At 48.0% G+C, this 23,436-nt stretch overlaps 1 protein-coding gene across 6 annotated transcripts; it reads right to left on the bottom strand.

The window, feature by feature from the left end:
- Positions 1 to 174: 174 nt before the first annotated feature.
- Positions 175 to 18,757, bottom strand: TCFL5 (transcription factor like 5). Of its 6 annotated transcripts, XM_081292197.1 has the most exons (7): positions 18,058 to 18,757; positions 16,998 to 17,181; positions 16,578 to 16,740; positions 14,800 to 15,046; positions 11,971 to 12,112; positions 8,977 to 9,092; positions 5,905 to 5,920 (listed from the first exon to the last, which is right to left on the bottom strand). In XM_081292197.1, coding segments are annotated over exons 1-7 (1,470 nt in total). In that variant the 5' UTR covers positions 18,675 to 18,757; the 3' UTR covers positions 5,905 to 5,919. The 6 variants fall into 6 exon arrangements, with proteins under 6 accessions (XP_081148320.1, XP_081148321.1, XP_081148325.1 ...); XM_081292194.1 differs by lacking the exons at positions 5,905 to 5,920; positions 8,977 to 9,092 and adding an exon at positions 175 to 957 and having other exon boundaries at positions 18,058 to 18,728; XM_081292195.1 differs by lacking the exons at positions 5,905 to 5,920; positions 8,977 to 9,092 and adding an exon at positions 175 to 957 and having other exon boundaries at positions 14,800 to 15,043; positions 18,058 to 18,727.
- Between the last annotated feature and the right edge of the window lie 4,679 nt (positions 18,758 to 23,436).

Raw genomic sequence — 23,436 nt, 5'->3', positions numbered from 1 at the left:
AACAAAACCAGATAATTCCATGTACTGTGTCCCTCTACACAAGTCCATCCACTTTACCTGCTTTCTTTGTACAAACTCGAGTCTCCAACTGACAGTATTTATTGAAGGTGCCTGTGCCTGGGCTAAGGTCTATGGGATCACCTGTCGTAATAAATAGAGCCACGCACTGGAAACTCCGCTCCAAACATGCAGTTTATTACAAGCAAAGTAATGACTGGCAATATGAAAATGTGGGCATTTAAGCAATCTACCGAGAAAATGTTTTATTTTTTATGGAAAAAAAAAGTAGCTTTAAAGAAAGTCTCTGGAAATTTTTTGGCAAAAGTTTTAAAATAGTACTGTATTTTGCAATACAGAGTACATGAGACTGGAAATAATTACAAGGGGGGGGGATGATATAACAAATGAAATAAAATTTCCAAACTAGTAGTTAAGAACAATTTACCTTCTTCCAATTGCTAAGGGGGCATTTTTAAAATGTAAATAAAATAAGTAAAAAGCAATGTACCTTTTAAGACTAAAGAAATTAGAAAGGATGTTAATTTTTCAAGTTATCATGTTAAAAAAACATGATGGAATCAGATAATTGAAAAATGACTTACTCATTATCAAGATGTCTTCATCCCCAAAAGGTCTAAGAGGACATTAATGGAGAAGTATTTTGTTCTAGATAAATACTTTTACAAAATGTGCTCCCAAAGTCCCTACTGGAGTCCCATCAACTTGAGCCAGGTCCTTCTCATGTCAGGTGACCAGGGTGGAGCTCCAGAGTGGTGGAACAGGTGCGTGCATTGCAGGAATGGCTGTTTACTCCCAGGGTCCCTGTTCAGTCCGTCACTTGATCTCCATCGCAGGGCTGCTCTGCAGACTGCCCTGTGCAGGACAGGCCACCAAGGAGTCCGGTCTGGTCAGCTTTAGCCTTCTGCCAGTTTTACCGCAAAACACACTCTCAAATTCCTAAAGTCGAGAAGTGATCATTAATGTACTGAATTCTTAAGATGTGAAACAGTGCTATCTTCAAAGGCACAAAAGGTCCCTAAAAGGAGCTATGTAAACTACTTCAAAATACATGGCTTTCAGATGTCACCATTTAAGGGGTGCCTGTGATAGAAACAGGGGTTCACTTTCCCCAATAGCAGCCACCCTGTACGTGTATTCTCATTCAGCTTTTCGAAATCAATTCTCAACATGTCTGACCAAATCGTAAAAGCAGCCATGTTTCATTGTGATAAAAGTCACAGTAACATACAACGTACTGCTTTAACCATCTTGAAGTGTGTGGGCAGTGGCATCTACACTGTTCGACAAAGGCAGGCCCTGCCGGCCCACACACTGGTGAGCATCCTGTGGCCAGGTAGGTGTCAGGTGTGGTCACTGAGATGGACGGCTCTGTCCGAGGTGCGATGAGGAGCCGTTCCCTGGTCCCTGCTCCTCACACCCTGCTGCTCTCCACTCTTCAAAAGGCCCCAATTCTAATGGTCCACCTGGACACAAGGGCACTCTTAGCCTCACAAAACAGAGCCCTGGGACAGTGCCACAGGCCTCCCGCCTGGACTCCACCAAGCCCATCCTTGCCACAGTTTACAAGAAATACAGGCAACAAAGGATGTTAGTCACCACCATGAACATGCAGAATACAGAATGTGCAGAAATTTACAGAGAACAGGACAAATTGTCACCTCTTCAATAGATAAATGGCAAGAGAGAGAGAAAGGGCTTGGAAACTATTTTAGATTAAAATATATTTAAGTGCTGTCAAGCAAATGAATATTTGAATCCCAATTCAAATAAACCAGCTGTAAAGACATCTGTGAGCTGACAGGAGGACCTGGGCAGAAACAGTGTCAAGGAATGGCTGTATTCCACAGTGATTTTGACATGCTGGTTACATTTTAAACAGCCCTTTGCTTCTTGGAGAGTCTGTGAGACAGATGTCGGGAATTGCTTTAAAATGACCTAGAGGACGGGAGAATGGGTGAACAAAGTCATGCTGGGAACAGAGTTCCAGGGACTGGGAGTTTATTATTCTATTCTCTCCATTTTTGTGCATATTTGGATTTTTTTAATATTTATTTTTTAGTTTTAGGTGGACACAATATCTTTATTTTACATTTGTGTGGTGCTGAGGATCGAACCCAGTGCCTTGTGCATGCTAGGCGAGCGCTCTACCACTGAGCCACCACCCCAGCCCCCATATTTGGATTTTTTTTTTTTTTTTTTTGGTGGTGCTGGGGATTGAACTCAGGGCCTTGCAAATGCTAGGCAGGCACTCTACCAACTGAGCTATGTCTGCAACCCCATACTTGGAAATTTGCATTTTATTTTCTTAAAGCATAGCACTCTGTTCAAGTGTAGGTTGATTTTATTTGTTCTTTTTAGATATACATGACAGTAGAGTGTATTTTGAAATATCATACATACATAGAGTATAACTTGGCTTCAATTAGAATGGACTTTTTTTTTTAGTTGCAGTTGAACACAATCCCCTTATTTTATTTATTTTATGTGGTGCTGAGGATCGAACCCAGGGCCTCGCACATGCTAGACGAGTGCTCTGTCACTGAGCCACAACCCCGCCCCAAGATGGTCGTATTTTTTACTGTGGTAGAATACACAGTTTCCATTGTGACTGTGTGAAGTATTCTGTGGCGTCCAGGACTTTCACCTCATTTTGCAGGGATCACCACTGGCTTTTTCCATCATTCCAGACAGAATCTATCCTAATTAAACACTAACCTCCACCCCTGGCACCCACAGTCTACTTCCCACCTCTTCATGGCTCCTGTCCCCAGAGAGCCGCACTCCTTGGACAGAGGACACTGTGTTGTAGCAGGTGTCAGACTTCACTCCTAATGGCTGGCCAAGCTTGGGTGTACACAGAACACTTCATTCACCATCACCTGCTGATGGCACTCAGACTGCTCCACTTGAGGCCTCTGGGAGAAGTCCGCTGTGGAAGTTCACAGACAGCTGTCAGTTTGGATTCCATTTCCAATTCTTTCCAGTTTCTACTTGGCAATTTGGGGAGCATATGGTATTCTGTTCAACTTTTTGAGAGGCCACCATACTTTTTTTCCACAGTGGCTGCACCGTTTTGCATTGCCCCCAACAAGGCACAGAGTTCCAATTTCTCCATGTTTTTGCCGCCACTTGTTACTTTCTGCTTATTGATAATAGCCAACCAGATGAAGCTCCTCTTTGATTCTGATGTGCAGTTGTCTAATGATGGAGCAGAATTACTGGCATCCACATGAGCATCTATGGAGAAAGGTGTACTCAAGCCTTTTTAAAATTGTGTCTCTTTTTGCTTAATTATAGTAGTTTATATTTAACTCAAGGCCAGGAGGAGAAGCAGCATAGGTGCCCCGCTGCCACCAGTTTAGCTTCAGGATCATCTGCAGTAGTTCTAACACTCCACCTAATCATACTCCAAGTGACATTTGACCAAAGCAATCTGTCATTTGCAACTATCACCTACACTCAGAAGGCATATTTGCATATAAATACTCTAATTTTCTCCCAAAACTTCAAGAGGCTTTACAATGCAATTTAAGATGAACCACAAGTTTATTTTTAATTTTTGTGGTGCTGGGGATTGAAACCAGGGCCTGTGCATGTAAGGCAAGCACTCTACTTACTAACTGAGCTATATCCCCAGCCCTAAAAGTTTATTTTTATGAACATGCACTAGTTGTACATATTAATGGGGTTCAGTGTGATATTTGAAGACATGCATTCAGTGTGCACTGATCAAGTCCAGCCTCCCTCTGCCCCCCACCCACCTCCCAATCTCTGGTAATTCCACTTTCAGGTCAAAATTGTTTAGTTTCTATATAGAGAACCTGCAGTACTTGCCTTTCGGAGTCTGGGTATTTACTTAACAACCTCCACTTCCATCCATTTTGCTATAAATGACAGGTGTTCATTTCTTTTTTATGTCTAAATAATACTTCACAGTGTATATAGACCACATTCTCTTTATCCATGCATGCTGATGGGCACCCAGGCTGATTCCAACTCAGCTATGGTGAACAGTGACACAATAAACATGGGTGTGAAGGTATCTCCTCGATATGCTAATTTCATTTCTTTTGAATATATACCCAGAAGTGGGACAGCGGGATCATATGGTAGATCTTTTTCAAGTTGTTTTCTGAGGGGTTGTAATCCAGGGACATTAAATCCAGGGACATTCTACCACTGAATTGCATACCCAGCCTTTTTTTTTTTTTTTTTTTTGAGATGGTCTCACTAAGTTGCTGAAGCTGGTCTTGAACTTGGGATCCCCCTGCCTCAGCCTTCTCAACTCACTGATCACATGCATGTGCCACCATGCCCAGCTTATTAGATTTTTTAGGAACCTCCATGCTATTATCCATAGTGGTTATAACTAATTTACATTTCCACCAACAGCATATGAAAATTCTTTTTTCTGCACATCTTGACAGTATTTGTTATTTTTTAATAATAGCCATTCTAACTAAGGTGGGAAAGTATCTTATTACCATTTTGATTTGCATTTCCCTGATAGCTCGTGACATGGAGCATTTTTTCATATATTTCTTGGCCATTTGTATTTCTTCTTTTGAAAAGAAAAAATCTGCCCATTTTTCAGTTGAATCACTTTCTGTTAAGCTTCTTGAGTTCCTTGCATATTCTGCTATTAACCCTGTCGGATGAAGAGCTGGACATATTCCATCCTGTGGGCTGCCTCTTTATCTCAGTCTTGACTGTTTCCTTGGCTGTCAGAAGCTTTTTAGTTTGCTGTCATCCCATCTATGTCAATTTTTGCTTTGTTTCCTGTACTTTTGGGGTCCTATCCAGAATGTCACTGCCTGTGCAGCTGACTTAAAGTATTTCCTGTTTTCTAATAATTGCAGAGTTTTGAATCTTCAACTTTGATCCATTTTGAGTGGCTTTTTGTACAGGATGAGAGATGGGGGCCAAGTCTGATCTCCTCCGTGTGGTGGCCAGTGTCCCCAGCACTGTTTGTTGAGGAGGATGTCCTTGCTCCAAAGCATAACTTTGGCACTGTTGAGATTCAGCTGGCTGCACATGGGTGGGTTCTCTTCTGGGTTCTGTTATGCTCCACTGGTCCATGAGTTTGTTTTTATGCCAGTACTATGTGGCTTTGCTTACTATGGCTCTGTAGCATCTTGAAACCAGGCATTGGGATGCCTCCAATCAACCACATTTTCTGTAAGCCTGCATCTAAAGCGAAATACAAACTGTTTTGCCTATATTTGGCCAGGTAGAATTTACCTTTTAAAATGATTACATGAGAGAAGGAAATACTGATTTCTCACATAAGAAAGTACTTTGAGAGATTTTCTTAGCCATTTTCTCCCAGTGATGAGGCCTACATCCTGGAGTGGGCAGGGTGGTTATGCTGTACTTCAGCTGGGCTCTGGAAGGCCCCTGGGACCAGCAGGCCCGGAGCCAGGTGTGAAGGAGTAAAACGAGCAGCATGCTCCAGTTTGTAAGCTGTGGATTACCGGCACAATCAGCATCTATTCAGCTGAGTTTTAAAGGATTTTTATAATTTATCAAAATATTTTGAGATGATGTCTGACCAAAGTAAACATTCATATTAGATTTGCAACTATAATTCTGATGATAAAAACTATTCCTTAGAGGGGGGAAAAAAAAAGATGGTTCTAAGTATATCTTGGAAAATATACCAGGAAGTTACTAAGATAAAGAAAAGTGTGAAATCTGTGTCCAGAGCTAAAGGTAAAGGGTTAAAAGAAACAAAGAAGGATACCTCAAAGTGAACAAAGAACCCACTCAGAGGAAGCAGGACAGCAGGCACTTGTATGTACCTGATAACAGTTGAGTAAACATCCAGCAAATGCCCAGAGGACTCGGGCTTTGACAAATCCAATCAGGGGAAATGTCCACACTGGTCTCGGAAACAGGTCTGACAGAAGAGAATGACAGAAGAGGTGTGACTCTCACTCATCTCAGCCTGAGCTGGCACAGTGGCACCCCTGCACTCTCAACTACTCAGGAGGCTAAGGCAGGAAAACTGCTTGAGCTCAGGAGTTCAAGGTCAGCCTGGGCAACATGCAAAGGCTCTGTCTATAAGCACATAAATATGCCCAGTCTGATAAACATGTAGAATTCTATAGAGAGCATGCACACTGTCTAATAATTAATGGAACTGTCTTAAATTTATTACATTACGAGGTCACACTGGAAGTGTCAACAAACTTTTAAAATTACTCTTTTATATAGAGCCACTTTACTGAGCACAATATGATAAATAAATGTGAGAAACAGGTAAGACAGAAACAGCTGGGCACAGTGGCACGTCTGCAATCCCAGCGACTCAAGAAGAGCAGGCAGGAGAATCCCAAGCTCCAAGCCAGCCCAGGCGATGTGGGGAGACCCTGTCTCAAATGAAAAGGCTTGGGATGTAGCTCAGTGGGAGAGCATCTCCCTACCATGTAGGAGGCCCTGGGATTAATCCCTGGTACCTGGGAGGAAAAAAAAGATCCCACATATGTGGAAAATTAGAAATCTACTTCCAGAGAATTCATATACTGAAGAGGTAAACAAAAATTACTCAAGAGACTGTGTGTGTATAGTCTCAAGTAATTTTATATATCTATAATCATATTACTCCAACCTATAGGATATTTTTGATATAGATAATTTTATATATCTATAATCAAATTACTCCAACCTATAGGATATTTTTGAAAGAGCACTGAAGACAGAAATTTGCTTTAAATGCATTAATTAGAAAGCAAGATTGAAAACAAATGAAGCAAACTTTCAACTTGAGACATCAAAAAAAAAAGGGAAATCAGACATAAGGCTTTCAAATAATAAAAAGCAAATTATCACAGGAAAAAACACCACTCCTAATGCCACACAAAGGGTTAGTAGAGTGAAGGAACAAGACCTGCACTGGCTCTGCAGGCAGGAAGGCCCAGAGCCCAGCCACAACAAGCATGCAGAACAGGCGCAGACCGAGGGGCTCGGAAGGCAAAGGCTCACTCAGGAGGACGCAGAGCACAGTGGCACTTTTCCCAAGATGCTTGATTTTTACAACGGGTCACAACACAGCTTTGACTCATTTTGCCATGCAGAAGCTGGGGGTGTGTGTGTGGCAGCTGAGGACTCTCCTTGTAGCATGTTCAAAGAGCATATTCAAATCCGCATGATAGGCATTCAAGTGCCAGCTCCCAGAAGAGCCAGGCAAGTGTGACCCCATCTTCTGGCTTCCATGTTGCTGCATGTGCCAACCCTGCTCCTACAAAGACATTTCAAAACTTGCAGTAGTTAAGTCACGCAGTATCCAAATCACTAAACTTGAGTGTGGCCCACAGCCAACAGCCACAGGAATGGCCCTGACAGCAGCATCAGCTGAAGCAAGAGCTGTCGGCCACTTGATCTGCCTTCCTGAGCACAGATGTGTGCTGCTGGCCTGCTCCTCCACTTGGGGGAGTTGTGGCTCTGGATTTGCTACATGGGCTCCAGATCGGCCCCTGGACTTCCTTGAAGGCAGCCCCTGGACTTCCTTGAAGGCAGCAGCAGCTGTGTGGGTGCCGCCTTCCCCTGGCATCTAGCACAGGGGTAGTTCACAGCAACCCCATGACCTGGGGGCGGCACACGCTGGTTGAGTATTAATTATCTGGTTTGGGTCTCTTGCAGAAGGGGCTTTATGTGGGCAACATCATAAAGGATGTACTTAAATGATACACATACTCCATGGTTCACATAATTAAAGGTCTGTCCACGAGGATGGCACCTAGGAGGGTGCAAAGTGAGAGGAGTTGCAGCTGACCAGGGGCTCGACAAGCAGTGCTATCAGGTGGACACTGTTAGCAGCACACAGACCCTCAGGAGGCTCTGCAAGGTGAGACGGTGTTCAGCAGGACCAGGCACAGGTCTCTGCAAGGAGGGTCTCCTCATTCTGTGCCCACCAAGACAGCAACCCATCCCGTGGCCTGGGAGTGAAAGGCCAGGGTCCTGACTGGAGAATCTGCAGCAGGGGCTCTGGGCTTGCAGAGACATGGGCCATGTAGTAGGGGAGGCAGCCCACTGACCACAGAGACCAATGGGTGCTGCACACTGACAGGGAGACTCTCCGCTCCCTTGGCTACTCTAGTCCTGGGCCCCAGGCAAGCCAAGGGCACCCCATCAATGAGAACTCAGGGAGAAGAGAAGGCAGGCCCAGAGAGGAAGCCAACACCCACTTCTAAACCAATGTCTTAGAAGTGGGTGCTGAAAGCAAAGGGGTGTCTGTCAGGCCAGCCATGGGCCCATCTCTGGCTGAACAGCATAGGGAACAGCCGTCAGGCTGCTAGGAGTAGGTCTGGGGATAGGGAGAGGGTACAGAGTGTACCTTTGAGGTGGCAACAAAGGAAGGCAAAGAAACAGGCAAGTGCTGACAGGGGACAATGGGAGAAGCAGAAGCCATCTAGAGGGGAAGTAGGAGGAAGGGAAGTGGCAGCCCCAGGTGGCCAGAGGGAAAAAGCAGGTAGGGTGGGGCCTCGGTGACAAAGGGAGGTGGAGAGGAAGCAGAGCTGCTGTGGAAACAGGAAGAAAGAGGGCTGAGGGGAGAGAGGGCCATGGCCTCTGCCAGGAATCTAGAACTGCCTTTCACCACCACTGTCACCAGCCGAGGACTCTGACTGGGGAAAAGCCATGAGGATTCTGGTGGGACAGGGTACCAATGCTCGCTGGCGTTAAACCTTCCGACTGTGACCACGGTGTTCTGGCTACATAAGGTGACACCCCTCTTCTGGAAAGGCACACAGCGAAGTGTGGGGTGTGTGGGGTGTGTGAGGCGTGGTGTCTTGAGTCACCATCCAACCATTCAGAAAGCCACAGAGACTGGAGAGAGAACATGGGGCACAGGGTGACTGGGGGCTCAGGGAGACCTGGGCAGGTACATGTGGGGCTCTTTGTACTGTTCTTGGGATTTTCCTGTACATTTGAAATTACACCATAACTAAAGTTTACCATAAGTGGTACAAATCCAGAAGGTGGGGCGCTACAGATAACTGGCCTGATGTCTTCAAAACCTCAATGCCGTGATAGACAACCGTGGGTGCAGTGGAACTGCTGTAGCTTACAGACTGAAAAACACAATCAAATGCAACATATAATCCATGGCTGGATGCTGGACTGGGGGGAAAAACAGATACAAAGGCGGTTTTAAGAATAGTTTGGAGGGCTATGGTTGTGGTTTGGTGGTAGAGTGCTTGCCTAGCATGCCTGAGGACCTGGGTTCAATCCTCAGTACCACATAAAAATAAAGATATTATGTCCACCTAAAAACTAAAAAATAAATATTTTGAACAACAAAAAAGAGAGTGGTTTGGAGCTGGGTGTAATGGCACAAAGCCTGCAGTCCCAGTGACTTGGGAAGCTGAGGAAGGAGGACCACAAGTTCATCACCAGCCTCAGTAACTTAGTGAGACCCTGTCTCAAAATAAAAAGGGTTGGGGATGTTGCTCAGTGGCAGAGGACCCCTGGGTTCAATCCCGGGTACCAAAAAAGAAAACTATTTTGGGAAAATGTGAATAGGGACTGCATATCCAAGCAAATGAGCAATGCCATCAGCTCTGTGGGCTGACAACGGCTCAGGTCATGGGGGTGGTGGGGGTGGCTACCTTTGAGTTGTGTGTAGAAATATTTCAAGACGAAGGTTCGTGTTTGTAATCATCTCTGAATGGTGTGTGTGGAGTAAATACGTTTGTGTTAACGGCTGCGATGAGGAGGTGGGCGCACAGGCATTCGTCATGCTACATGAGCTCATCAAGCTAACACAAAGGGAATCCCCATCTGTGCCCCAGACTCACTTAGCAACACCTCCTGGACACTCTACCTGGGGCCTTCCAGGCACTGAACACTCAGCAGGTCCAGGCCAGACGCTGAGCCCACCCACACCATCTCATGGCTCCCCCACCACTGGATGAAGCCAGGCCAGGCCTTCCTGACAGGCTTCCCAGGGCAGCACGAGCCCAGGCTGAGCCCACCTCTCCCCAGAGCACCTCGGTGGCCTCCTAGCAGTCTGTGCTCCTTCCCACCCACCCCACCCCACCCCTTCTGGAGCACCAAGTGATGATTGTAAAATGTCATGTCCCTCCCAGACCTAAAGCCTTCCAGGGGCTCCTGAGACCTCGGAACACCCAGGCCCACCAGGCCCTGGCCTGCCTGCCACATGCTCAGGACCCCCATGTGGCTATAGGCAACACTCTTAACCACAGTGTGTGACCCTGCCCAAAGACCCAGAGATCCACAGCTCCCTGGCTCAGGGCTTCCCGCTCCTCCTTGGCATCTGCATGCATACAGATGCCGTCGGTGACCACCCAATCTAAAGAAGGCCTCTGCCATTACACTGGCCCACAGTAGGGGTGGGCCACAGCAGGGCTCCCACCCATGGCAGGACCCAACACTGTCCACAGGTGCAGGTGTTGAAGTCCCCCTCCTTGCCAGTAGGTGGGTGCTGTTTTATGCAAGGCACCCCAGAATCTGGAGCAGGTACCTGGTTATAGTGGGAAAGACTCGTTGAGTGAAGTGTGTACTAAGATAACTTAGAAAACCCACTTAGAACTCTCGTTACTGCAACTGTAAGAAGAAAAGTATGCATGCAGGTAAGAGGAGCAGCTACCGTGGAAGTGAGCCAGTGCCTGAGCTAGGCTGGCCAGCAACCCAGACTGACCGCCTCCCGCCTGTTCTGGTGGCCTGATATGTGACCCAGAAGCAACCCACACATTCAATAGGACTCCACTACAGAAGTATCCAGAAAACATTATACAAAATATAGTATCCATAAGTTCGCAATCTAGTCTTGGAGTATACAGTTAAAAAATGTTTTATTCCCAAAATTATAAACATATTCATTGTATTTGAATTATATCAATAAGTGACTACAAATAGGTACATAGAGGCAAACACTAAGTCATTTTAAAAAATATTAAAGCTTTATTTTATTGAAACAAACCAACAGTCTACCACTAACAAATAATGTTAAAAAGCAACATTATCAATAACCATAAATGATCCAATTAGAATAAAATTGACATAATATTGCTTTAAAATGCAATTAAATGTATTGTCAAAGTAAGGGACTTACTAATTTGCATGGTGTAAATGTCATGTGGACACAGACCAGGAAAAGGAAAAGAACAGGCCCTGCTGCGAGGCCCAGAGAGGTGGCCCAGCTCAGTGCAGCTTGGCCATGGGTGGGCACCCTTTCTGAGAAGGTTCCAGGTTTGCCGCACCCACCTTAGCCCCGCCTCCAAGCAGACTCCTGCTGGGTCAACAGCAGCAACTGCCCAACAGCTTGGGAAAGATAAAATCAGGATGCTGAGGGTTTATGTACTGCACTGCCTGGTCACTCCTGGGAGGACAGAGCCAGGTGCTGACCAACAGAATTCCGAGGCTAGCACCCCACATTGAGGTCCCCCAAGGCACAGCTCAAACCAACTGTTGAGTGCCCCTTCTCCCTCTGCAGCCCCAGGGGCTGACTGAACTCACGGAACTCACTCCAACCAGCATTCAGTTCCAGCAGAACGGAGCAGGCTCACCAGCCATCACAGCCTACAGCTGCAGACGGGGCCTGGGAAGCCAGGACTGTAGGGCATGTCCTGGTTCCCCTGGTCGCCCTCTGCCCTATGGAAGTAACTGAGGCCCAAGCCACTTACGGGACACCCGCCTGCCTTTCTGCTCTGCTCTTGTGCTACTCTGCTCTCATCCCCTTCACCAGGCTTTCTGAGGGCAGAAATCACGCCCCATGAGCCCCTCAGACCACAATGCAACGCACGGCGCGCAGCCGTGCTCACCCTGCTATCAAGCAGAGCTTCGTTCATATTGGACTTGGTATGTGACAACAGATTCCAGGAAACAAAGGGCAGTTTGAGTTATCCTTGGAAAAAAAGGACAAATTGGAACACTGATAAGTAAACTTACAAAATTCTAAAAATCTACCTGGCCTACTTAAACACTAACCTTTTTAAGAGAGTCCCCATGTCTTTCCTGAATGTACTTCAGGAATGCCGTGGTCCACTGGAGAGTCGTTGCCTTATCCGTCTCCGCGTTGCAGAACGGAACTAAAAGATTCAGCTCATCACAGCAAATGCGGATTCTGCGCCTACAGTCAAAACCCAGAGGAGTCAGCTGGCAAAGCAAGCAAGCAACGGGAAGTTCATCATCTTGCTAAAAGGAGCCAGAGCTCCTGGAGCTGGCCTCTGAGTGCTGCAGAGGCACCCTGTGCCCCAGGAAGCCCCTGGAAAGCCTGCACTACTGTGCTGCCATACTCCTGTCTAGAGGCTGCTGCATGCTGAGGGCCATTACCAAGTAGGAATGACGCATTAATTTCCTTGCCAGCGTACCCCATGTTAAATTTGCTGTGACCTTGCATGTGTGTTTGAGAAAGATGACCCTACTCAAGGACGAGGGTGGATCCAGGATTAGGGTGTATCCTACAGTTTGAGGAAGTATAGTATCCGGGTCCTTGGGTTTAGGGCGTTCCCAGTTTAAGACCTTGGGTTTTAGGGAAGTTTGATGTTGAGGATTATTGCTGCTGGAAATAGGGCGTTCCTGCTACCTGAGCTCCCGTTGAGCTCTCATGAGATTCAGAGAGCATTTTGGGAAGAAAGCCTCGTGTAGTAGGTGAATTGTGCGGCAGCAGAACTGGGATTGCCCCAGAGCATGTGTGGAGGCCGGTGTGAGTTCGGGAATAAAGAATTGCTGTTTGAATCTACAAAGCTGTGTGGTGGCTCGTGATTCTGTGCCCAGCCAAGACACTGGCAGCTGCACCCATGACACCCTAGTGGAGTCCAGTCCCAGCACAGTTTTCTGCTTACTTAATTATGATCAAGTCTTTGGAGGAGATAACATCCCTTTTGTAGGTGAGAAACTCCAGAGAAGAGATAAAGAACTTGTAGCAGTTTGATAAACTCCTGAGGTCCGAGTCTCTAGACCAGGGATGGCATCAAATTTCCTAACCCTGGAAGCAAAACTGTGTGCGCTTTCTCCAGGCAGATCACTCCTCTGGTCAGGACTATTACACCCTGCTGTCCGTGAGCCAAGAGACACAATGGGAACTTGGAGTGCCAGACACCTTGAGGGGCCCTGACAAATGAATCAGACTGCCGCTGTCAGTCTCCTGAAACCTCAGCCTTTTTAGAGAGAATTTAAATCATAGCTTGAATCTTACTATTATATAGTTTTTAACCTTTATTTCTTACATCTAGCAAAGTCCTAAATGAGGTGACACTGGGCACTCAGCAATGTGCCAGTCACCAGGCACTGGAACACCTGTGTACTAGAATTGTACTAACAACTGCACCAGAGGAAAGAGCAGGCATGTACCAGGGGAAAGAGCAGGCATGCACCAGAGGAAAGAGCAGGCATGCACCAGTCGTTCCCCGTCTTCCAGGCACAGGGCCAAGAACTCTTCAGCCATCTGCTCATTTAATTCTAATCAAGTCTATGCGGTAGATAACATTCCTTTTATAGGAGAGAAACTCCAGAGAAGAGATAAAGAACTTGTAGCAGGTTGGTAAATTTCCAAGTGCTGCAGTGAAAATTCACACTTTCAAACTGTCGCAGGCATTAGACAAATGTTCTTAAACAAATGTCCAGGCAGGCAGAGTGCAGAGGCCCTTCACAACCCACAGCAAGTTCAGGGAGGTCCCTCAGTGTGTGCACACATGTGCAAGGGAGGGATCAAGTCAGCTTTAGCACATCCCTTCAAGAAGCAATGGATTGAGCCAGCGCCGCGTTGCACACCTGTAATCCCAGCAGCTTGGGAAGCTGAGGCAGGAGGATCGCAAGTTCCAAGCCAGCCTCAGCAAAAGCAAGGTACTAAGCAATTCAGTGACAACCTGTCTCTAAACAAAATATAAAACAGGGTTGGGGATGTGGCTCAGTGATCAAGTGCCCCTAAATTCAATCCCTGGCACCTGCCCCACCCCGCCTCCTGCAAAAAAAAAAAAAAAAAAAAAAGCAGCAACCAACTGCCCTAGATTGACATTCAGGACCTCAGCTTTAAGGCTGATATCTGTCTCATTCAATGTTATTTATTTCCTAAGCCTAAAACAAAACTGGTACACAGTACTCAAATGACTAATTAATTATGATTAGGGAAACACTGAAGAAACCCCCTAGAACAGAGAAAAATTAACCACCTTGATTCTATGTAGAACACAAACAAAACCCTCAGTAAGACCATTTAAATAGCAGTTTAAACCTCCTCCTTCCCCAACATTCTTAAAAGAACCAAATAAAATGCAAAACTAAGCCGCCTACTGTACCAAGAGTAGGCCTGCCTGGCTGCTCTGCTCAGAAGGGCCTGCCGACAAAGCTGGCCCTCAGCTGGTGTCCAGGATCTGATGGACAGACAAGATGTGGCCTGAAGCACCTACTCTCTGCTCATGAGATGGTTTACCCTGAGCACCTGCGTCCCTGGGAGGACTCCATGTGCTGGGCAGGGCAGGCGGGATCCCCAACAAAACCACTGCGTCTGAAGACCTCTCCTGCTTGGCAACCTCACTGTGTGGCCCACACCCGCTGGGGGAAGTGCGGGCACCCAGTGTGCACTGGGAGGGACCTGGGAAGCTCACACCTGGTCTCCCCAGTCTTCTCCCAGATGCCTGAATCCCTTCCTTAGAGTGAGTCACAGCCCTGAGTATGCCAGTGAATCACTGAACCTGGGCTGATCCCGGGGACCCTGATCAGAGCAAAACAAAATCAATGTGACCCCTGCTCCTGCCCTCCCTCAGGATAGTCCTGGAGAACTGTGCATGTCGACCTGACCGCCAACCGCACACATACCTCCTGTCTCGCTCCATCCGGTTGTGCCTCTCGCGACGCTGAGACCTTCCTCCCTGGGGCCCACTCTGGGCCTGCTCCCCCAGGTTAGACTGCGAGGACTCCGAGGACTGCCAGGCACCCTGTGCAGCGGTGGAGCCTTCACCCACATTCTGAATCTCTCCAAGGGCCCGCCGTTCTACACTTGTGTCCAACTGACGAATTCTACTCCGATTCCTCTTATTTATTGCTTGTTTACATAGCGCTTCTTCTTTGCAAAAGAAGGAAAAAGTGGTATTTTAATTTTTTATTCTTCTTAACTTGTACCCGTTAAGCTGAATATATTTTTTGGCATTTTCAAACCAAGATATAAACACTATTGCATATGCAGCAATCTGAGCCATAAGAAGCTGAGGCAGCGGAGACTCCACATACACTGGCACTGAGCTCCAAGCCTACACTGCATGCAAAACTGAAGCATGCGTCTACCATGGAATCCAATACTGGGCCAAGTGTTAACATGACCAAAGCAGCCTTGTCAAACCTTTTCTTTTTTTGCAGTACTGGACACTGAACCCAGGGACACACTATTCCTGAGCCACATCCCCAGCCCTTTTTATTTTGAGGCACAGTCTCACTAAGTTGTTGAGGCTGGCCTCAAACTTGTAATCCTCCTGCATCAGTCACGAGAATCACAGATGACATGCATGTGCCACCAAGCCCAGCAAAAATTCCCCTAACCAAGTTTTGCTACCTATGAATAGCAAAATCAAGATGCTGTTCCCTTTTTCTGAAATCAGAATAGAAAAGAAAGCTAGAAATATTTTCTACAAAAAAGGTTTTCTTTACATATAATTATTCTGACAACTGGTATTTTAACTGCAGTACTCAGAGGAGAAGAAAGGTGGGTTAGGTGGGTTAAGATTAAACACGTCCTCACCCTGCAGTGACTCTTCACACAAAAGGCACAGTAAATGGTATCACAGCCTTCATGTTACATGCTGCGGCATGTGCTGCACAAAGATGTCGGGGTCCCATCAAACCAGGAGCAGGAATCCACTTAGCAGGGGTGGTGACCTATAGTCCCATACACTACACAAAGCCAAGTGAAGGATCTGTCACACAAATTTCCTGATGGTGGAACATTTTAAGGGGGATATTCCAAAACTTTGGTGGCAACTCCTTCCTTAACCTAGCCATCAGCACAGGACCATTCCAATGTTCATCTTTACTCCTTACAAATGTCAGTATGCGCTGTTGCATAAAATGTCCTGACACAGAAAAGGACAGGGAGAAAGCAGCAGCACTCTTCCCCATCCTGCCTGCTTAGTCATGAAAACATAGCAGAGCAGTACTAGCCTCCTGAGTCACATGAGAAATAATTCTCTTCGCAGAGGAAGGAGCTGAGAGCATTTAAGGATGCCAACTATGCCTTCTGCAATGTACTCCTTTCCCAGTCTTTCTGACCCTTATGGCATCTGGCTCCTAGCCAATCCCTGCCCACCTATAGTGTCCTCCTATTACACACCTCAAAGGTTTCAGAAGATTTCAGACTCCTGCTCACAGTGTATGAAACAAAAATAATTTATAAAATGCTTTCAGTAATGAAGATAATGAATAAGTCTGTCATTTTACTGTTAAGAAAGTCCTCAGAGTTCTCCACACTAAGGTCAATCACAATGTTCGAAACTCAGAACAACATTCAAAGTGAGAAGAAAGGGGGGCCCCACAGATTGTCCCCAGGGCATGCAATCAGCTCCCTCCCTCCCACAGCTGGAAGAGCCTACTGCTTTATCACTTACCTCCCACTTTAATCCAAACCTGCTCAGGCAAAGCTTTATTTCTGCTACCTAAAGTCTGTTTTGTGGACTCAATCTCCTGTTGGTAACAGAAGGAAAATGCTCGGGGTAGTCCAATGTCCTGGTGCTTGGCAGCTTCCAATATAGAACACGAGTTGCTAGAACTCTGAAAAAATGAAACAACAGGAATCTTAGAAACATGGGACTTAACCTGCCCTTCACTGCACAAGCAAAACAAACATAGCAGAGCACCCTCAAGTCACGGGCATGCCACTTGAATCTGTTTCACTGAGGATTTTCACACAGCACCAAACCACATAAACGTTCTCCATTTTAAAGAGTTATTAAGTTCTATGAAAGGCAAAACAGTTCTTGGAACTTAAATCTGCCTGTTTAATACAAGAGGGCTGGTCATCTTCCCACCTGCGTCTGTGAAAGGCTGGGATTTCCACCAGTGGAGCAGGCACTTGTGAACAGTGGATAGGTGAACTGCAAAGCAGTAGTTGCTGCAGCGGTTTTATTTTTCACTAATGTTGTACATTTGTTTTGTTGCTGATGAAGAGGAACATTCATTAATTCAGATGGATGTCGAATAAGAGTTACCAAACTGCCAAGACAAAAGAAAGCCCAGAAACCTGAGAATAAATGGCAGAAAGACTCCAGAAATATGAAGTTCACCCACTCGCCCACTAATGGGTCACATTTACTCTGGTTGGGAGCGGGATCCCTGCTCTGCAGCACCCTCACACAACCACCAACCAGTGCTAGCTCCTCCTGGAAGGAGTGACTGTGCCTGACATCAATCTGTCAGCCAAAGATGGGCTAGAGGGGCCCAACCACAGCCTTGGAACAAAGGAAAACAGAACTGTCACTCTTTTCCACAGCCACCCCTGAAGGTGGGTCACCAAGTGGGCAGCACGATGCTATGGCTCTGTCTTGCAGCTGCAAGCTCTGAATGGCTCTGCACATGCCCTATAGGAATCAGCTCTCTGGAAGGCAGAAAGGCTTTTCTAGGAAGAAAGCTCAAGGCCACCTGTATCCTAGACCCAACTCTTCCAGGTGCCACCTGGAACTGTGACCTCAGCGCCCGCACAGAGAGGGCCTTTCAGGTCACCCCACACTTGGGTCTGCCTGCTCTTTGCTGGAGACAGTGTCAGAGCAGAATGGTGGCTTTTATACGGGGACACCAAGACTTGGTGGTTTCCCCTCTCCCCTCCACCCAGGGCCAACTGTAGTCCCACTGACACACACTCCCCTCTACCCAAACCCTGCGTGTGGTCAGGCTGACCCCTGGTGCGTGTGGGGGGGGGGGGGCTGAGCCCTCTCCTTCACCCAGACAGAAGGTGAGCTGGGGGTCCCTTCCGGCACCCCGCAGGTGGCAATACTGCGCCCGCGCCTCTCCACCCAGCCCCACCGGCGGTGCGGCGGACCCCCACCCCGTCTCCACCCAGTCCCCGCAGGCGGCCAGACACCCTGCACGCACTTGTTGAGCGCCACGCCGGGCTCGGGGGGCTCGGGGCCGCGCGGCGCCGGCGGTGGCTCAGCCGGGATGCTGTTGAAGCGGTCCTCCAGACGGACGCGCACGGCAGGCTTGGCCCGGGCCTCGGGCGCGCCCTCGGGCCCCGCGGCGCCCGCGCCCTCCTTGGCCGCGCCGTCGGCCCGCGCCCGCGCCCCGTCCGCTCCGCCAGGCGTCTTCTCGGCCGCGCCCGCCTCGCCCAGCAGCATCATGCGCAGCTCCTGGAAGTCGACGTGGCCCAGGCAGGGCGCGTCGGCCGCCAGCGGCGGGCAGAGCACCGGGTACACGGGCGGCGCCGGGGCCAGCGCGCCCGCCGCGCCCGCGCCAGCGCCCGGGCCGGCCAGCAGCGCCGAGCCGAGGCGCGCCTCGAGCTCGCCGTCGGCCGCCTCCATGTGCGAGTAGAGGATGTGCTGCAGCTGCGTGTACTCCACCTCCGTCATCTCCACCAGGCTCAGGTCCGTGGTCGTGAAGCTCAGCCCCGACTCGCCCAGCGCCGCGTCCCCGCCGCCCGCGCCCTCGGGGCCCGCCTCGCCGCCCGCCGCGCCCGCCTCAGGCGGCGGCTCCCGCGGCCCGGGGCCCGACATGCCGGCGCGGCGCGGCCCAACGGCGGGGCGCGGGCGCGGGGGCGGCGACGCGGGCGGCGAGGCGGGGACGCGGCCCGAGCAGGACGCCGCGCCGGCCACCGCGGGCGCGCCGTTGGGGGAGGGAAACCGCTGAGCACCGCGCAGCGCGCCTGCGCCGCCCCGCCCCGCAACGGTAACCCCACCCCTCAGGGCCACGCCCCTCCGTTACCCGCCGCCCGCCCCGTCCCGGCTCAACCGCCCCCCGCGACGGGACGGCCGCCGCGTGCGCGCGGGACGCGGCCACGCCCCCGCCAGGCCACGCCCCGCCCTCCGCCGGCCACACCCCCGCTCCCGCCACGCCGGAAGGATGCCGCGAAGCCTCACTCCCAGCCAGGCAAAGTCCCGGTCGGCTTCGCCCCGCTGCTCCCTGGCCACGCTACTTCCCAGCTACTCCCAGTCCGGTGCCTGGCCGCGCCCCTCGCCAGTTTGCGCTCATTTTAAGAAACTCATTTGCAGGCTCAAAATAATTACAGCATAGAACCCCCATCTCAGTGGTATAGGAATCAGGACATTTAGAGGCCTGGGACCACGCGGGCTCTGAATCTTGCGCTCATGCAATCACAGTTTGGAGTGCCTTTTTTTTTGTGGTACCAGGGATTGAACTCAGGGGCACACGGCCACTGAGCCACAACCCCAATCCTATTTTGTATTTAATTTAGAGACAGGGGCTTGTAGAGTTGCTTAGCATCTCGCCTTTGCTGAGGCTGGCTTTGAACTCGGATCCTCCTGCCTCAGCCTCCTGAGCCGCTGGGATTACAGGCCTGCCCACAGAGCCTGGCTCAGTCCCTTTTTTATTTTTTTAATAAATGTAACAGTATACTACACTTGAAGTTTTGTAATTTGCTTTTCTTTTTTTCCCACCTAACATATCCCCAATGGGAAAATGATGGACTCCCAATAAAGGCTATCAGGACAACTGGTCACTCATTTTCAAAACTTTTAGATTATTCTTGTTTGTTTGCGGTACTGGGGTTCAAACCCTAGGCCTCATGTACGCTAAGTACTTTACCACTGAGCTATATTACTCAGCCCTTTTTATTTTTTATTTTGAGACAAGGCCTTATTAACTTGCCCAGGCTGGCCTGGAACTTGTGATTCCCCTGCCTCAGTACCCACCAAATAGCTGGGATTAAAGGCATGTGCCAGTACTCATCCCCCTTAGTTTAGAGCATAAACTTCACACCTAACATAAAAATTGGTTTCAGATGATTGCAGTAACAACTTTTTCAATCAGAATTATGAAATCATTAGCTATACAGCATGATATTTTAAATTCTTTGAGGCAGAAGATTGTAAGCATGACACCAACGGGGACCACACATGCACAGACACGCCCTGGGGATCTTGTTACAAAGCAGATTCTGATTCTGGGTTGGACCCTTAACCCTGTGTTTTTAGCTGGTGCTGGTGTGCTCAGAAGAGGAAAAATTGGGCTGGGTTTGTGGCTCAGAGGTAGAGTATTTGCCTAGCATGTGTGAGGCCCCGGGTTCAATCCACAGCCACACATATAAGTAAATAAAGGTATTATGTCCATCTACAACTAAAATTTTTTTTTTTAAAAAAAGAAGAGAAAAAAATCGAGGTCAGTTCCAATTTGGCTTTCATTTATTGGAAAAAAACACTAAGGACTCCTACAGATTCTTTCTGTTTCTTGTTTTGGGATGGGAGTTGTGAAAGCTCTCTTATTTAGATATAAAACATAAGAACAATCTGGATTTACTGGAGTTTGCCTAGAAATAAAATATAGAGAAGGCTGGGGTTGTGGCTCATTGGCAGAGCGCTCGCCTAGCACGTGCAAAACTCTAGGTTCGATCCTCAGCACCACATAAAAATAAATAAAATAAACGTATTGTGTCCAACTACAACTAAAATATATATATATATATATATATATATATATATATATATATATATAAACAATATATAAAGAGAATACTGAACATGCTTGTATAAACCCCAATATGGCTCTGCCTTTGGGAAGGTACCCTCTGGAGATAAGAACCCTACTTGAGCTGGCCAAGGATTTGAGCAGAATACAAGCAAGCAGGGGAAAGACCCCTTTGGTCAAAAAGCATTCCCCTGCTCCCAAATATGCAAGGGGAAAAAAAAAGGTGGCAACCATGGACCATTGCTAAAATCCAACAGGGCCAATGAAGAAAGGAACCAACCTTCAAAGACAGGAAAACCAGGCTCTGGGTGGGGAGGTCATCTAGGTGGAGGCTCACAGTGGGTCAGAAAATCAGATTAGTGGCTCAGGACCAACTTTAAAATCAAAAGCCAAGCCAGGTGCGGTGGCCCATGCTTGTAATTTTAGTGACTCAGGAGGCTGAAGCAGGAGGATTGCATGTTTAAGACCAGCCTGGGCAACTTAGTGAGTCCCTGTCCCAAACAAAATGAAAAAAGTGCTGGAGGTGTTAGCTCAAGGGTAGAGCATGCCTGGGTTCAATCCCAAGTACCAGAAGGAAACAAAAAAGCAAAATCTTCAAGTGAACTGTGTGCAAGAGGACCAGTTCTGAGCAGGAAGATACGGTGCGAATACGTGTGTGCACCCAGGTCACTGTGTACCTAATGCCTCTTGAGTTTCGCAGCTACCGACTGGTTGGATGTTGGAATAGTAGGAAGTCCCAGTTGTGGATGAAACCCAAGGTTGTAGGAAAGTTAGTTACAACAGAATGGCATGCTGACTTGCAAAAAGTGAACTCCTGACCTCCTGGCCCTAAAAAGACGTGCCTCTCCTCTTCCGTCACAATATACTTCTTCCCATGCACTCTGGGAAAATGCCCACTTCCATGTCTTAGAAGAGGAAAAGTCAGGATGGAGCTGGAACATCAGATGTTGGCCAGAAGCAAGGCTACTTTTGAAGACACCAAGGGATGAGGACTCCCAATGGCCAGAAATGAGGCAATTTGCTCCCCAAATAAATAATTAGGTGCTTGTGAAAGATCAGGGTCTATATTAATTCACAAAAGAGACAAATATGATCCCTAGCAAAACCTCTGTGAAGGATAACTACAGGTTCTGTCTCTCTGAAGTGGGAACGACCCCAAGATTAGGAAAAGCCAAAGGAGCATGCCGTCGTGAGAGCAGAGTGGTGAATAATAGATAATAATAATAGTGAGCCTGGGGGTACAGCGCAGTGCTGAAGGGCTGCTGAGCATGCACAAGGCCCCGGGTCCATGCCCAGCATGGCCTATCCCCAGTCCCTCATAGTCCATCCTTGTGGACTTGTACCCTGGACACGTTACAGAGGTCCTCCAGGACCAGGAAGGCGGTGCTGGATAGGAATCTGGGTCTGCACAACAGAGCAAGGGGCTGGGAAAGTTACCGGCACTCAGCACGGCCCTGAAGCCCCCTGTGAACTGACAGAGACCCTGTGACCATGAACACAGGAGGCAGGAAAAACGGAGAAAATGGAACCAGGAACAACCAGGAAAAGTGAAGACTAAGTAGCTCAATGGAAGGTTTAAAATCCGCAAAATCACATAAAGTGTCAGTGGCATAAGTATGAAAAAGTAGGAATGACCAGAGGGGACCAGGGGCCGATGGCAGGACATCGACGAGAAGGGCAAGGAGAGGGAAAGTGAGAGGGTAGGAAAGGCACCTCCAGCTTGCACTGATACAGAAAACTGCAGGGATGGTATTCACCACAGTAGGTGTCACAGCCAAGCGCTCTGCGCAAGATGAGGGTCCTTTTGGTAGTGCAGCAGGCCGTTCATCCAGGTGGGGGAACACTTTCCTCATTAGAATGCACTCAACTATGTGCAGTGGCCACACCCAACATCCCAGCAACTGAGGAGGCTGAGGCAGGAGGATCCCAAACTCAAGGCCAGCCTCAGCAACTTAGCAAAGCCCTGTCTCAAAATAAAAATAGAAAAGGTCAAGGGTATGGCTCAGTAAAATGCACTCAACCAGAAGCATGAGAGTATCGGGAGCAGGGAGAAGTGGACAACCCTCAGGGATAGTTGGAGGTGCCAACACCCGTCTCAGTGACGGATGGGACAAGCAGTAGCCAGCAGGCTCTGGTGCTATTCCAATGATGCACGTTTTGCTTAGCATTTGAAATTCAACTAATGTAATTTATTATATTAATAGATTAAAAAATAAAAGCCATGTGATTATCTAAAACGTGGGGGACAGTGTATTTGATAAACCTAACATCTGTTTCTGATCAGAACTTTGCAATTAAGGGCCAGATGTGGTGGTGACACCTGTCATCCTCGTGGCTTAGGAGGCCAAGGCAGGAGGATCACATGTTCAAAGCCAGCCTCAGCAATTTAGTGAGGCCCTAAACAACTGAGTGAGACCCTGTGTCTAAATAAAATATAGAAAGGGCTGGGGATGTAGTTCAGTAGCTGTTTCCCTGGGTTCAGTCCCTGATAGTGAAGCTGGGGGACTCTATACACAAGGAATGGAAGGTAGCACCCTCAACCTCGTAAAACACATGTAGGAAGTAACTGCTGCCAATGTGCTCTTGAACTTCCAGTCTGCTGACTGTCTTTTACCCTCAAGGTGAGGCACAAAGCAAGGTAGCCACCATCACCACTTTCATTGGACATGGTACTGAAAGTTCTACTCAGTGAAACAAGGCAAGAGAAAGGAAAAGCATTAAGATTAGGAAAAAAAAAAAAAGCACAGAACATCTTTCCTTGCAAACAGCATGATGACCTATGTAGAAAATCATGTGAAATTGTAAAAAAAGCAGGCTGGGGCTCAGTAGCAGAGT

This window comes from Spermophilus citellus, assembly GCF_964194105.1.
Source record: "Spermophilus citellus genome assembly, chromosome: 4".
Classification (NCBI taxonomy): domain Eukaryota; kingdom Metazoa; phylum Chordata; class Mammalia; order Rodentia; family Sciuridae; genus Spermophilus; species Spermophilus citellus.
Note: the sequence above shows the minus strand (reverse complement) of the source record. Positions and strands in the feature narration are given on the sequence as shown.